The 16,767-nt window shown below is 30.6% G+C and overlaps 1 protein-coding gene across 10 annotated transcripts in view; it reads left to right on the forward strand.

The window, feature by feature from the left end:
- Positions 1 to 16,498, forward strand: part of Mef2 (myocyte enhancer factor 2) — a 112,554-nt gene extending 96,056 nt beyond the window's left edge. For 5 of the 10 annotated variants that reach the window (XM_065351610.1, XM_065351616.1, XM_065351612.1 and 2 more), the window contains 10 exons: positions 2,460 to 2,668; positions 2,938 to 3,033; positions 6,052 to 6,191; positions 6,290 to 6,462; positions 8,830 to 8,942; positions 9,075 to 12,664; positions 12,798 to 12,903; positions 13,538 to 13,635; positions 13,716 to 13,860; positions 16,291 to 16,498. In XM_065351610.1, coding sequence (XP_065207682.1) covers positions 2,460 to 2,668; positions 2,938 to 3,033; positions 6,052 to 6,191; positions 6,290 to 6,462; positions 8,830 to 8,918 — 707 coding nt within the window. In that variant the 3' untranslated portion in view covers positions 8,919 to 8,942; positions 9,075 to 12,664; positions 12,798 to 12,903; ... (1 more) ...; positions 13,716 to 13,860; positions 16,291 to 16,498. The remainder of the gene's footprint in view (positions 1 to 2,459; positions 2,669 to 2,937; positions 3,034 to 6,051; positions 6,192 to 6,289; positions 6,463 to 8,829; positions 8,943 to 9,074; positions 12,665 to 12,797; positions 12,904 to 13,537; positions 13,636 to 13,715; positions 13,861 to 16,290) is intronic. The other 5 variants (XM_065351618.1, XM_065351619.1, XM_065351617.1 and 2 more) reach the window with 4 other exon arrangements.
- The last annotated feature ends 269 nt before the right edge of the window (positions 16,499 to 16,767 follow it).

Genomic DNA, 16,767 nt, shown 5'->3' on the forward strand with positions numbered 1-16,767 from the left:
GAAACAAACATAAGGATCATAAATTTTCTTCTTAATCACCCCCTCATTCGATTTTTCAGAAGTAGGTATTGTGACAGGGTATTTCCATTTTCACAACTTTCTCAAAATGTGAGGAAACAATTTCTTTAAAGAAAATTTATCTAAATCACGTTACAGCTTTTGATCTCGTAAAATAAAAAAAACAAGTTTCAGTATTTTTGAAAAATTTCAATTTGAACAGTTTTTTTTAAATTTTGATTCTTGAATTATTGCGAAATATCAGTCACAAGACTCTGGAGATGAACGGAGATCGAATTTGAATTATTAAAGATATATTTTTTTTTCATTTCTAAAACTGGCAAACAATCGAAAATAGCAGCAAAATATCAAAAAGGTCCTAAAAAGTTTCAAAATTGTATAATATTTTTCTTTAATGTGTAGGTACATTATGTATTTTGAAAAAAATGAAAATACCTAAGTTATTTTGTGAAATTTTTTGTAAAATTTGTAGTCATTAAAAAAGGGTGGAAGGGAGAAGAAAAAGGGAATTCAAGGAGATAATTCCGCGTTTTTTAAAAATATGCATTAAAAATATAGTTTTCAAATTTTTTCTCTACTATTATTTTCTTACAGCGACACCAAAATTTTTTTTAGAAATAATTTCAGTTTCATTTTTTTGCACATGCTTACTCCTTGGAGAAGGTGCCGAAGAGCAGAAAATCCTCGAAATCGGATTATTTAAGCAAAAATGTAGTAAAATAAAATAATTTCGATTAAAATTTTACTTGCAAAAATTTTCTTCATCAAGTGAAAAAACACTAGAAAAATAATTATTTTTGCGCTCACCCCCCCCCCAACGCTAAAGGGTAAAAAAATGATTCGAAATTTTTTTTTCAGTTTTTATGGTATGGCGGAGGGGTAGGTTGCTCATCTAGCAGATAAAAACAATATAGTGAATTATTAAAACAAAATTTCGAGAATTTTTTTTTGGGGGGGGGGAGTTAAGATGAAAGGTTTCTGAAATTTTGTAATCAAGTGCTGAAAAAGTAGTGATTGAAAAAAAAATCAAATAGATATCCTGTTTCAAAATCATTTTACAAATGTTTTCTATGCTCTCGCTAGATTTTGGAAAAAGTTCAATACTTAAGGTACTTTATGAATTAATGAAACTGAAATTATAGCGAAAAAGTGGCGAATTTAGTCTAAATTTCAATTAAGTACGATTAGTGAAAAAATTTCAAATTTCGTTTTATCATTTTTTACAGAAGTACAAAAAAATGGCAAATTTTTCATCAGAAAAAGAGCTACTCTTTTTACATCATCCTCTAATTTTTTCGATGCTTTTTCAAGCACCAGAAAAAAAATTTAAACCTTTCCCTTTTTTTTAGTACCCATTGATCATAGAATTTACATTACTAAGACCCGTCATCTCTGCACATTTATTCGAAATTTTACGTTCGCCCATTAAAAAATTCAAAATATTGATAACTAAGTAATGGTTTTAAACAGCACCGACCGCGACCGTAACGACACATCGCGTTCCATTATCATCACCTCTTTCCTCTTGGTTTGCATATAGGGAGACTGACGTCGTGACGAGTTATGAAATTAAAATTAAATATTACCGCAATCATCCCCCATAAATCGTTTAATGACGTCTATATTGCCAAAACTCATCTCGGCTGACTCGAGTAGAGAATCACCTACGTATAACGACGACGGCGGGAAAAAAAGAGTTAAATACTCGTAATCAATTTTTTTTTCGACAACATGACGATCTCTCGTGTACATAACGGCGCCGCAAAACATATTTTACCTTAATTGTTCTCGTATAAATACATCATTTAGTCAAAAAAAGAAAAAAAGAGACGGCGGCGAGTATTAGCGTCAAAACACACTAGGGCTAGAGGGGTTGTGCTGCAAAAGTGGAACGAGACGAGAGGTATATCCTGTGTTAAAAATCGTTTAATATAAATCAATCATTAAAAAGAGTCACTTTAATCGAGCACATCCTGAAAATCAACGTGTATTTACAAGTATGATAAAATAAAATAACGATATACATATGTAAAGAATACTACATATACTACGAGACTATGTACCTACTTTATGCCTAGAGCCACCGTCTCTCTCTCTCTATACGGTATCACCCATTTTAAAGATTATTGTACTCGTTTATAGTATAGAGTGTACGCACCCATGTCAATTTTTTTTTTTTAATAATGTAAGCAACCATACTGGTTTTTACCTGCTTTAATTAATATTTAAAACGGTTTATCATAGTTTGCATTGATTAACCGGCCGGCAACATTGTACTCGTACCTACGTAGATGGGGTATTATGCGTATTTAGTTTACTTATGCAAAAAAAAAATAATTTTCTAAGGTTGTTTTGGTAATTACTTTTATATTCGGTTACAAAGAAAAATGTCAAGTACCTAGGATAACGTTTATAATGTAATTTTTTTCTCGTTTTTGCAGTTTATCCGGGCGGTTCGATGTTAGAAATGAGTAACGGATATCCTAATTCAACATCACCAGCGTTAGGCGGATCACCATCGCCTGGTCCGTCACCGGTGGCTCAAAGTCTTCAAATGAAATTAGACGATTCTTCGAAGATGTCTTCTCCTACGACGACGACGTCGAATAGACCCAATTTAAGAGTCGTAATACCTAATCAACATGACGAGGTAAATTGAGTTGCGACTTACCTACGTGCGAGCTTACTTTTTTTTTTCTTCGACTAACAATAACGCTAGTTGATATTTCTAGATTTTGTTTTTGTTTTTTGTTTTTTAACGTTTGAATAATTATTAACATTAAAAAAAAAAAAGTCAAAAAGATGAAAAAAATTGGAAAAAAATAATGAACAAAAATGTCGAATACATAATTAGGTATTTAATCTTCCTGCGTGTGTTATAATATAATTTTGTTTTTCTTTCCAATGCACGATCAAAAGGAAGTATCAAGGTCTACCAAAAATATCCATGATCATCATCGATTGGGGAATAATGACCCAAAATACCAATCCAGAGGGCCGCCAATAAATTTTCAGGTATGAATTGCACATTTGCACAAGGTATCTGGGTAGTGGGTAATTTTATCGGCCTGTCTACCACAATATGAGAATAAATTGAGATGAAATGGAGAGAAGGGTAGTTCCTCTCTTTTTTTTTCTGAGTTTTGTTATTTCTTTTTTTTTCAACTTCATCGCAGGCAATTTATCTTTTGTTTTTTTTTTCTTTTGAAGATGATGAAAAACTGGACTGGTTGACAGTTTGTTCACAAATTGTTGGCATTTTAAAATCTACTTTGATTTTTGACAGAATGTAAAATTTCACTTTTTTCAAAAATAAAAAAATATGACTTTTGAAAAAGTCGAAGTATTCTCAAATTTTCAATAGTTGGTGATGAAATTTGACCTGGTATTATTTTGAAAAGGGGAATTTCAAGACGAGCTCTTTTGTCCACAGCAAAAAAGTTTGCATCAATTTTGTAATTTTTTCATGTCCCACCTAAATGTATGAATAGTGTACGATCGTTCATGATTCAAGTTATAGGTATGTACCTGTACCTAAGTTTAGGAATTGTGGTTTCTTTTCATTTTTTGAAGAATTTTTTTGGGATGCAAATTTTATGATTGTTAAGATAGCTCACAGAAAAATTTAACAACCCAAGCAAAAAACTGAAGGCTTTAGAAAGTTTTGAATTTTCGAAAATAATCCAAAAAAAGCATGAAAATAGTCAAGAAAAAAAAATCAAAATATGTAAAAATAGTTTGTTATTACATACATTGGAAACATTTTTTTTCATGATAAAATCAGCTAGATGGAGAATCATAACCTCTCCCCAACCTTCAAAATGATTTTTTAAAAACACATAATTAATAATTATGCATCTCTGTTCTGGGCATTTTTTGGAAAACAACGTTAGCCAAGTAGAAAATCATACCTCACAAGGTGGTTTTTAAAAATCATGATGTATTTGTAGTATTTTTTGAAAAACAGCGTTAAATACACGGAGAATCAAATCTCGTTAGGTGTTTTTTGAATATTTTATATTTAGGGTAGTTATTGAAAAACAACATTATCTGTATGGAGAATCATAGCTTGTTAGATGGTTTTTTGAAATATACTATAATTGGCGAGTTTTAGAAAAACACCATTAGCTAGATGAAAAACCGTAACTCTTGAGGCGGTTTTTTGAAGAATGTATTTTTGTAATGGTTTTTGAAAATAACGTTACCAGCATGGAGAATCTTACCTCGTGAGGCAGTATTTAAAAATATACTGTATTTGAAGCATTTTTTAATGAACATTATTAGATGGATTGAGAATTGTACCTTACAAGTAGTCAATTGAAATGTGGTATGTTGAGGATGGTTTTTGAAAAATAACGTTAAATAGATGACAAATCATTACTCCTAAGAAGGTTTTGTTATTTTTTTACAAGAATCGCCTGTATTCAATTGTTCTTGTGTCATTTTAATGGGGGTTTTTACAATGTTTTATGCAATTTTTTAATGTGTTTTTTTTTCAATTTCGATTTGCTTGATTTTATTTTATTACTTGAGCAAATTTGATCAATTTTTGTAATTTTCAACAAATTTTTTCATTTTGGACGTTGTAAAATTTTTAAGATTTACAAATTTCAGTGATTTTAATGCTGATTTTACTGTATTTATGATTTATTTTATTGGAAAATTACTTACATATGTTTTTAAAAAAATAATTTAGCCTCTTAAAAATCCTGATTTTCTCATTTGCATCCAAAGTGACCCTAAAAACATCAAAACGTGATGGTTGCTTAATTCATGTGCCTGACAAAAATAAAATATTTCTAAAGTTGATGCTGCCTCGTCACATTTTTTTGAGATTTTACGAACTTAAGGAGGGGGGGGGTTGGGCTTGAAAATACAATTTTTTTCATAATCGTTATCACAGTATGTTTTATTTGGTTTCTGTTTTCTCAATTGCTTCGTACTTTTTCTCATCGTCAGTTTTATAGTATTTCTAGGGCTTTAAGAATTTGGCTTTGACCACTGAAAAAGGTCGGTCGGTGTTTAGTGCAACTGTAGTTTCTGCACCCCTTCTCGTTACTTTCCAGATAGGAAGGAATATTTAAAAACAAGAATTTCAAAGCATTATGATGGAAAATGGAAAATTTTTAATTTAGTGTTTTGATCCTTTTTGCTAAATTTTTGTTGAAAGATCATTCTTTGTTATTGTCTAGTTTAGCATTCTTGGACTTTCAGTGTCAAAATTGTATTTAAAATAATAATATTGTAATAATAAATTTTTAAAAAACAAAAAAGTCAAGTTTTAAGAATGGCGAAAAATTTTTGAATTTTTTTTCTCAAATTTTTCTGTACAAATCGAGCCTAATTCTCCTATCCGCACATAAGTCTAAACTAGAATCACTTTACGTATTACTATTGATCGTTTGTTATTCAAAATTCAAATTCGCCAATTAAGTAATTAAATTATCAATTATTAAGAAGTGTGACAGATGACAGGTAAACCAATCGCTAAAAAGTTATGACATAACAGTGTGTTTGATTTGCTTTGTTTTACGAGTCCTTTTACTAATACTCACGCGTTCGTATTTTATTTGACGAAAAATAATATATTATAATGTAAGAGTGCGTACCTACTCGCTGTTGTAATTACTAAACCTGAATAAATATAAAATGTTGAATTTTTTCGACCCTAACCTTGATAGGTAGTACTTTTCCTACATAACGAATTACCTGATGTTTTGTTAGCTACGCGTTTGCTGTGGCATGGCCTGGCGTATGATTTACAAATTAGTGATAAATTATCATAATCCTATGATACATATGTAGGTAGTTATGTACCTACAACTTCGGATGACATCAAACCAAATACTGTGCAACGCGGATGGGTTGAAGGGGAGGAGGGAGATGTTTTCAGCTGCTGAGAAATGTATTATGTAGGTCTATACCTTTTACTAGCAAATTCGAAGATTAGGCTGTATAAATGAGAAATTATACCTGATTATTTTTTTTGCGATGATTGGCTAATGGTTTTTTATGTATTTGTATTAATTACAGAATAATCCGGCACACAACACGTTGAATACTCCGGTGGTTGCCGTACATACTCCGGTATTGACTTCATATTCCGGACTGTTTCCTGATCTAAATAGTGGTGCTGATTTGTTAAGCTGGCCTTCCATACAATCACATTCGAGGTGGGTAAATTCACCTTACATGAGTTTTATGATTAAATGTGTAGGTATGTTTAAATTAATGGCGACGAGTAATTTCTGTATTTTTGTGTATATTGCAGCGCATTGCATTTAGGAGTTCCAAGTTCGTCTCCGGCTACGTCGTCTCCTTCGCCGAATTCCGTGCATATAAAAAGCGAACCGAATTCTCCACCTAGACCTGATCATCATCCACTGGCTCATATGCTATCGCATGCGGCTCATACGTCTTTAGCAGGACAGCATTTAATACCAGGTATATTGAATGATTTCCAGATATATACCTACCTAGAACACAGCGTACCAATTGCAAATATGTATTTGTAAAACGGTGCTGGTAATTCAAATTTTTCGTTGGTCTTAAATTCGATTTTTTTTTTTTGATTCTCTGGTTGGTCCAAAATTTGGATTTTATAATCATGGAGCACTAAAGGAGGCAAAGTCTCGTCTCTTTGATTTTGAATATTTTTTCTCGGTTTTCAAAGTTGGTCAAAACTGATAATTTAATGATCAATTATTCTGCAAACGGAGACCGTCACTAATGAATATTTGTGTGTGTTAAAAATGCCTTCTCAACACAGAATGTACTCGTTGTAAAAGTTTGTGAATAGTGGAGCATTTTGTAAAAATAATTGATTTAATCATAAATTAGCATCGATTCAAAACCAAATAAAAAGAATTTTCAACCCTTATGAACTTTTGAAGAAGAATTTTGAATTAGTCGAGTACCTGCTAGAGTGGGTCGTTTTTCATTTTTTTTTTTTTTTTTTGAGTTTTGACGCAGCCTAGCAAAGAATTACGGTCAAATACACTTAATAAGTCGTAGAAAAAATTCCAAATATGTATTTTGGCCAATGCCTAAACCACCCAGTAAGAGCTCATAGTTTGAAAATTTGTTTAATTTTTTGAAAAAAAATTTCAACTGATCTTTTGTATAATTTTAATTGTATCATGTTGATGATATAATCATAAAATCATCATGTTTTGGAGAAATACACCATAATTTTAAGAACTACGAAACTTGAAAAAAATGAACTTGAATTTACAAATTTTTCAAAGTTTGAAATCTCGCTAGGAACTTAGGAAGGAAGGGGACTCGAAAATCCCCTCCTCTCAAATGATTTTTTGTTACAAAAATTCAAAATTACTTACTCGTAATTTGAATTTTATCAAAAAAAATTTAGACCAAAAATTTTGAATTTTTTATAATATTTTTTTTGATAAGTGCATAAAATACATTTTTTTATGTTCTGTTCCTTAAAAGAAAAATCAAAAAATCCTGATTCTTGAAAAAAAAAAATGATAATTTTAGATGATTCTAACAAAAATTTAGATTTTATAAAAAATACAAAGTATGGATATCTAAAACAATTAGATGAAATATTTAAAAAGTACTCGTTTAAAATTATAAATGTTTTAAAATTGAAGAATATTCTACGTTTTAGTCATGAACCTGTGGGAGTTTAGATATTCTATACCAACGAAGATTTTTCGAATTGGGAGGAGAGGGAGTCCATAAAATTGTCCACAGTAAAGGTTGTAGTTTTTCAACCATGGAATTCAGTAATCTCATAATCACTAAAATTTTCAAAATAAGTATTTCCGCATTGATTTTTAAAAAAATTCAATTTCTCCTGTGTAAAAAAATCGTATTTCGTATTAATTTTAAAAAAAACTTCAAATTACATTGTTTAGAGAAACATAAATTGATCGAATTTTTTTTTGAAAGATCAGAGAGGTGATGGTGATAATATCTTGGGAGTGCATTTTTGTGGATAAAGTCTCGCTTTTAAACAGTGTTCAAGGGAGGGGGGACCTGCGTATCGACTCGAGATGCTCAAATTTTTTTCCAAAATATACAATTCATTTCCTAGGCTTCGTGAAATTTTTAATTTTAATTTTTTTCTTATTTCTTTTATTTTTATGTTCACTTGCTCGATTTATTTTGGTGCTCTAGTTGATCATAATTGTTACGTTTTATATGTATTTTCAAGTTTTTTTAGTTTTTTTTTTTGAAAATGCCTACAAACTATTTATATAATACGCATCTATCAATTTTGAGAATTAATTTTTTAAATACTGCCATTAAAAATTACAATAATTCATGATCATCCAAAAAAGTATCCTCGAACTTAATCCATGCTCTCTTTTACTCCTCAGAAGTTCAAAAGTTCATTCTTTGATTTATAAGTGATGGTGACAATTTTTCCCTTCCCCAAATCATGAAAAATTAGTGATTATTGTGAGGAACTGGAGAATATTTTTGAAAAATCATTCTGTGAGATTTCTTACTTATTGATCATAAAATCAGTTTTAAAAAATTGGCAAAATATCAGTTACTTACTTTTCAAATTCAGTTCTGTTTGTCTTTAGTGTTTCTACTCTGTATTAAAAATTAAAAACTGTAAATTTGTTTGAAATTTGAAAAAAAAAAGTAAAATAATAATTACTGGAGGAAAGCCATTGGATTGCCTATAAAATCCATATTTGCCAAATTAATAGAGCTCCAATTACAGAGAATTGTTTAGAGAAACCGAAACCCTTTGAAATTGCCAGCATCGGTGCCCACTTGCCCCAGTACGTTGAATTTTTCGATGTTAGAATTTAATTTCTGATTACGCAGGTAATTCGCTTTCATCGACTGCAGATATTCGACACGAGTATGACGCTGGACCAGTTAACAAACGATCGCGAGATAGTTGGGGGACATAGCACGAACCATATGGAACACTTTCCGTAAGTTTCTCACATTTCCAAATTCATTTATGTTTTTACGCATTATTTCGTAGAACTCTACTTCATCGGTTTATCGTACTAGTATTTCTCAACTGTTGCTTTTTTCCCCTTTGATTACTTAATCTTGTATAGATGAAAGTGTCGTTAGTCTAATCAACACGCAACGATAACCAGAGCGGGTCACTTTTCTTCCTGTACGTGCCATAAAGAAAGCCTGCAATAAAATGCCACAACGTGTGTATCTGGAAACGCTCAAACTCAGAAGATAAATACCGGAGCGTACGCGTTAACGTAAATAGCCTACGCGTTATGTTGCATTAAACGACCATTTCTAATAACAGGCGTCATCCCAGGGACCTAGTTCCAAATTGCGGTGCTTATTTTTTGTGTATTTGTATTTGTAATGACAATTCTCTATGTGTAGCTTCGAGTTTATAAGCGTTTAAATTTATTAACCGTGCTCTTCTTTAGTTACGAGTAGTATTCGCAATCATCTCCATCTCCCAGCTTGTGAGAGATGCGGGTGCGAATTAGATGTTGGATTCTTCCATACAGAATACCTACCTAGTTTCTTCCAACGGTGTGTTTTCCTAGTCATTTCAGTCATTTAGTGTCTTCTTTATTAGATTTATTGTTTTGGTTTATGAAAATCCATCGAATCGTGAATTTTTTGTCTCCATAATTGTATTTTTTTTGGTCCTTTTTTTTAAAACGTAAAGAGATCTTGTATTTTTCCAATTTTTACCCTTATTTCAAATGATTTTTTTTTACTCGTACATTTTTATATACAGAAATTCACATACCTGATTAGTTTTTCGATTCGATGTAAAAATGACAAGAAAAAACAACTGTACGTATAAATTGATAATTTTTACAAGATAGGTAAATTTAAACGCTTATATTTCGTGTACGAATTAGATGTATTTATTAAAAGAAAGGGAAAATATCCAATCGAGAGAAATTTTCGTGCAATAAACGGTGCTAAATTGCGATTATTTGTTGTATAATTTTAAACGTAGAAAAATTCGTTTGTTTGTTTTTGATTTTTCAGCATTTAAATATTATAATACCTAAAAACGACGGAGTCAAATTATACAAATATATTTATTTTTAAAAAATGCCAAAGTACATTCTAAATAATGTCGAACTATGTAAGTATATGTGAGAAAGAGTGTTTGTTGTTTTTTTTTTTATCTGTTTATAAACATAAGTCAAAATTCGTTTTTAACTTTGAAAAAGTTATTATTTTTAGTTGAACTTAATTCTATATACTGTGTAAAAAAAAGTTTGTTTTATTTATTTCCTGATTGGCTGGTACAATTTTCGGAGCTTAATAAATGTACATGTAAGTTACCTGTTTGTTACATTGGTGCTATATACTGAAATGTAATCAAAATTGTATTTCTACGTTGACAATACTTAATATTTTGTTTCCCTTCCCTCGATTTTTTTTTCAAACCGTGAGAAATTTTTCATTTTCCGTTTTACGAACGACGCGAATTTTTGAAGTGATAATCTGAGCTTAATGAAGTAACCGAACTTTTTTTTTTACATAATGTATGCAACCTTTTTTTTCATACGGGGAAAAAAAATTTCTTGAATTTTTATTTTTCGTTGAATTTTGGATTTTTGTTATATTTTTTTTTTTTTAGTTATTTAGCAAACGAGTCTTTACCGTTAATTTTTTACGTATCAAAATGTATGTTACTCATTCTAGTTTTGAAATGAATTTACGAATGTTACCTTTTGTAAAACGGTATAATACGCGATTAGAAGATGATGAGCGAATTGTCGCGACATTTTTCACGTGTATAGTTAACCAGATGAGATTTTCTTTTTTTTTCTAATTTTAACTGAGCTGATTTCAATTTTATTATCAAGGTCAATTGGTGAAAACGAATTAAAAAGTCATATATTTTTTTTTAAAAAACCGTTTTATTTTTATCGTGTATTTTTAAAATTGTAAAGATGTGTTTTTTTTTCTTTGTAAATAGGTGTTATTTAAGTTGTTTTGTTTTTTTTTTGTCGAGAACCAAAATCTGAACGTGAAAAGATATCAGATTTTTGGTTCATATTTCAGATGATACTTTCATATAAATTTATAAATTAATTTAAAATTACTGTACTAAAATTTGATACAGAATTGTATTTGCCAAACGTGATTTTATTTTTAAAATCTCTTCTCTTCTCACGTCTTCGGCCTTTTTTTGTTTTTCAAAAACGCTGCATTTATTTTCAAAAATATTTCAATAAGAACGCTGGTTTAAAACGCACAAAGTTATTTTTTTTATCTTAATAATTTGAAAATTTTAAGCACAATGTGAATATTTTGCCATAAAAACTTTTTTCGATCTCGAAAGCACAATTATTGTGATGACATTTTTTTATCTAGAAAAATATTACGTTATGAATAATGAAATTTTAAGAAAAGAAAAAACCAACGTACTACGTACCTAGATGAAAAGTAGAATTTTTAACCGGAATATTACGTGTCGTTTATTTGTTAAGTATGTTTTAAAGCACGCTCACCAAATATTGTAACATTCAAGTCAATTATTTCGAAGCTGTTTGACCATTTTAAAAAGCTTCCGTAAAATTAAAAATTTCAATTTTTAAGTTACCAGCGAATATAAATTTAAAAAAAAAATTACCGTACAAAGTGCCTATAAATTAAAAAGTTTTTCTGTATAGTACTTATTTATTGTTTTATCATTACGTTTTTTTTTCTTTTTCTTTTTTTATGTTAAATATTTATTACTGTTAAATGTGTTTTATTGAGTGTTTTTTATTTTAGATGCCATGATATCTAATAAGTATGTATATAGTTTCTTTTTTTAAAACGAAAAAGAGTTAACGAGATATTCTTTATAATTTAACTTTAAAAAAAATTAGTTTGTACATTAAAAAATCATACCTATATAATTACGATATATTTCTGTCCTGTAAAAATGTTTATATTTTTGAAGTAAATATTAATTTTTGTTATGATCAACGCGTTTTTCTCGGAACTTCGTTTTCGAACCAAAACCAAAGTTTGATTTTTAGGGTTCCCCGAGCGGATTGTAGGTACTATGAAGGAGGTTTTGTACATACCACACTTGCAAGTTGTAAGAGGACCTTTTCGAACTGACAACATGACCCCCTCACTCCCCTCACCTCTATGAACTAAAATAACAATAAGCTAGATAGATCGAATGATCGAAAGAAACATTTTTGTCAGATTTCTGAACATTTTAACTTTGAAAAAAATCTGTTCGTACAACGATTTTTTAACCATTGGCATTTAGCCCCTCAATTGACAATTTTAGGTGGTTATACCTCGAAATTCAAGGAATGCCAATTCAAAAATAAATTTTTTAACAATAATTTGCAACCAAATTGGGAATAAAAAAAGGGTACAAATAAAAATATTTAATTTTCAAATAAAGGGATACCATGAGCAGTTTTTTGTTGGAAATATCGATGTAGTAAATGATATTGTTCTCAACCCGTCTATTTAAGGTAAATACGACAGTTTGAGTAGGCTCACATATTAATAGGCTATTAAAAGTATTGGCGTGTCCAACTTAAATTTAGATTCGGATTATTCTCTTGCGTCCTATTTATATTTCGTTTCTACCACATCAATCAGTATTGATCATTTTGTCGCGTCTTTCTGCGTGCTTTAGCGTTTCGTGCTTTGGTGCTGTACATACATACCCATCTTTTTCGTAGGTATACCAGTAAGTTACAAGTAGATCTATCAAGTTATCTTTTTTTAAAATAGAATTTTTGATTTTGAATACCTAGTTCATTGCCAGTAGGTAGGTAAGTGCTTTTTCACCCATATTGAGTTTTTTGTGTTTTTTCTTTCAGAGTTGTTTAATTGTGTGATCTTGTACCTACTTTAGACGTAAGAAAACGATGAAACATTTCTTGGTTGTCCTAATAGTATTGATTGCATACCTCATGCATTCCCATGGTATGTAAATCAAAACGTTACTTGCTTAATGCAATTTATGTGTTGAAATCTCTCAGTAGGTAGGTATTTGCTTAAAATTTTTTCAAATCTTAAAATTTTTTCTTCTTTTTTTTTTAAAAAAAATGTTATTTCTCATCATTGCTATTCGATAAGGATGATGATGAATTTGATGACGAATGCATAACATCCTTCATCAAAATTATGAAATTTAACGATTTTTGTGTTGAATTTTTCAATTTTTGGAGTATGAGTAATTTCAACTTTTTGACCTGGAGGCTCCAGTGACTTTTGGAAAATCTAGTATTCTGGGTAAAAGTATGCATGAGAAAATTGAAAAATGCAAAAAAACCACAATTTTACAGCCAGAAAATATGCATTTTTTGAGTTTAAATTTTTTGTCAAAAATCATAATAAATTTCATATTTCACACCAAAAAAAATAAGAATTCTACTTAAAATAACCGTACTTAACCAAAACAAAAAAATGAATCGGTTGCGGTTATGGTTAATAAATTAGCTTATAAATCAATAATTTCGGTTATGGTTACTGTTACCGTTTTTGCCTCATTTTAGCGGTTGAAATTCATTCTGGTTAAAAATTACAGTTACGGTTACCATCCCTGTGATTTTTATAGGTGTGCACGTTTCTTACAAATTTCACTTAAGAGAAAACATCACTCTGAGCTGTATTGGAGAAGATGAAGTCATATGGAGAGTTCGGAGTCCGGCCACAGTAAGCTAGCCCAGTTACTTACATAGGCCCATTTTAATCAAACTTATAATAGCACACGCGTGCTCTTTTTGTGAACCCAGGACGGCGTCGGCTATAGAATAAAGGCGGAGAGCCCTTTCAGGAAACTACTTGAGATAAAAAATGCCACAATTTATAACATTGGATTTTACGATTGTTATTCAAAGGGAAATCAGGATGACATAGTGAGGCTTCAGATTATTCCTGGTAAGGCAAACACATTGCATATTGTATTATGTATTTACATTTCCTATCTCTCTTTTTTGTTAATGTATGAATTATAGCTCGTTATTTGATACATTACTTGGAGTCAATGTACTAACGGTAACATAAGTAGGTATTATAATTATAAAGATTTTCTAAAAGCTCGAAAAAGGCTCAAAACCGCCACCAATCGATTTTAAAACTCACAAATAAGGGATAAACCATGCAAATAAATGTTTTTTTCTCGAAAAAATACATTAATCTTAAAAAATACATAGGTACCTGTGGTTTTCTCACTTAATACCCCGATTACCATAGTGCGGCCATTTCAATCAAGAGTGGCCCAAAAGTCAGTATCCCGATTTTCACGTTTTAGTTTTTTTTAAAAAATCAAAAATTAAGCATCCTAGAAAAAAACTAACGACATCATGTCGATTCGAAATTTAATTATCTACAACTTTGTTCTCATGAATTTTTTTTTGGACGCTTCCTCTCACCTCCAGATTGATTTTAATGAAACTCAGTTTGCAAATTTTTCGAAAGTTCATCTCAAAAATTTTAGACTCTTGGTTTTTGACAAAAATTAAAAACTAAGCATCCTAGAAGAAAACTAATGACAGTCTAGCAATTGGAAATTTTGAAATGGAACTTTTAAAAAATTCAATTTTTTTTCTTTTTTATTTCCATTTGGCAATTTGCTAAAAATTTAAAATCATCTAAAATTTTTTAAAAATTATAACAATGGTAAAAAAAAGTGGTAAAAAAGAAATAAACAATCACAAAAGGTGCTCAAATTGAGCACCTTCTGCTTCAGTGCAGACTAGGTACCTACCTACCATCGTTCATTGGCCTGAATCATCCTTCTTAACAATGGCAAGTTTTCAAATTTCAGCCAAAATGATCGCGAAAACTGTCTAGATAGGGGTAATTTGACCTGTAGAAACCGAATTCAGGATTCATGTTTTTATTTGATCATTATTTGGTAAAAAAACTAATTGTCTAAAACTTTTAGCTAGGTGAACTTTCGAAAAATTTGCAAGCTAAGTTTCATTAAAATTGATCTGGAAATGAAAGGAAGTGTCCAAAAAATTTCATGGAAACAAAGTTGTAGAGAATCAAATTTCCAATCGACATAATGTCGTTAGTTTTTTTCTAGTATGCTTAGTTTTTGATTTTTTTTAAGAAAAACTAAAACGTGAAAATCGGGATACCTACTGAGTTCAATTTTTTCAAACATCTTTTAAACCGTAATGAGAGAATAAATTCTAAAATTTAATCAGAATTCCTTCAAAAAAGACGTTTACAGGGTATTCAAAGCTAATGGGAACAAATCTAAAATATGTAGAATTTCTGATGGTACCTGAAATAGCACAATAAAACTGACGAGAAATCGAAAAAAAAACACCAAAATATCTCTAGAAACTACATTACTAGGATTCTGAACAGATATTTATATTATTCACTGTCTTTTGAGGCCCCCCACAACTTTTTAGCACCCCCCCCCCCAATTCACCAGTCAAGGACGGCCCACCCTAGTAAGCATGTATTACTGCTTGATACAGTAAATTGTTCAGGATTACTGTTTTAAAGCAGTAATTTTCACTGCCTCAAAACAGTCAAATTTAGAAAGTACATTCCAACCAGCAAAAAGTTTCCGGTTGGCTAGCATGATTTTTGGAATTTTTGAAAAAATGCCTCGCGACTTATCATCAAACTTGTTACATTTTCAAGAAGTCAAAATTTTTATCGAAAATTTGCTTGAACATTTTTGTCTTATGGTTACCTACTGTCGAAGTGTCGTCAAAGACAGGATCACGCAGCTAATCAAAGTTGGGCAAAATTATAATGAGAACATCGCAATTATTTATAATTTTATACTGGCATTTTATCTTATTGAAAATTATGAAACGTGTTTGCATAATATGGAGTCAAATAGTAAGTAGCAGTACTTACTGGTGCCAGGATTTTTCCTCGGAGGGGGATAATTGGGTCCGAACCAAAAATTTTGTCATCTCATTTTTTAGGTGGGTTGGGGGGGGGGGCTCAAGTTCAAAGGACACTACACTTTTTGGAAGCGATGGGAGTGTCCAAAACTAACCCATAAAAGTCAAAAATGTTTTGCATCAGAGCTACGAGTATTCTAAGAATTGGGGAGTTTTTAAGCTCCGCTTTCATATTGTGCAACCGCGATAATCTAAAGTTTTTTCTGATATTTTATACCCATAGATATATCTACCAAATATAAACTGAATTTTTTGAGTCGCAAAAATGCAAACCAGATTCGATTTTTTAAACACTTTTTGAAGTTGAGTTATGTGTACTATTTTTTACAAAAAGCAAATGATTTCTCTTACTTCAGTACTTATTTGGTTTCTGCATTTGGCATAATGAACTCGCCAGTAAACCTAATCGTCACCAATGATTTTTTTTCAGATGATTCCGCGGCTAAAGAGTTGAAATCGGGATATAATCCATCAACATTATGTCCCGTCGTCATCCCTCCGCAATGATGAATTAATGAAAAGGTCATCAAACATTTCAATATTCTAATCTGATGTACCTCTACCTACCTAACCTATCTGTAATTCTAAACTTTTCAAAATGCGTTATAAATCTAAAAAATAAATTTTTCCTCCACCTACACGATGTTACGTAAGTTGTTATTCTGATTAGTATTTACTTAAGTAATTTCATGTAGGTATTGAATACAACGTTACACCGCAGTCTTAACAGGGCTGCATAGTGCATAGTGCATACCGATGTAAATACCAATACCGGCAATACCGACAAATTTTGATTTACGAATACCGTTATACCAAGCCCCGAGTCTTAATTCGATTCGATCAGCTTTCAGCAATTACTCATTGCTGATAAGAGACGTCCAAGTTTGCATGGATCCGAAATAAGAAG

The sequence above is a fragment of the Planococcus citri genome, chromosome 2 (genome assembly GCF_950023065.1).
Source record: "Planococcus citri chromosome 2, ihPlaCitr1.1, whole genome shotgun sequence".
Classification (NCBI taxonomy): Eukaryota; Metazoa; Arthropoda; class Insecta; order Hemiptera; family Pseudococcidae; genus Planococcus; species Planococcus citri.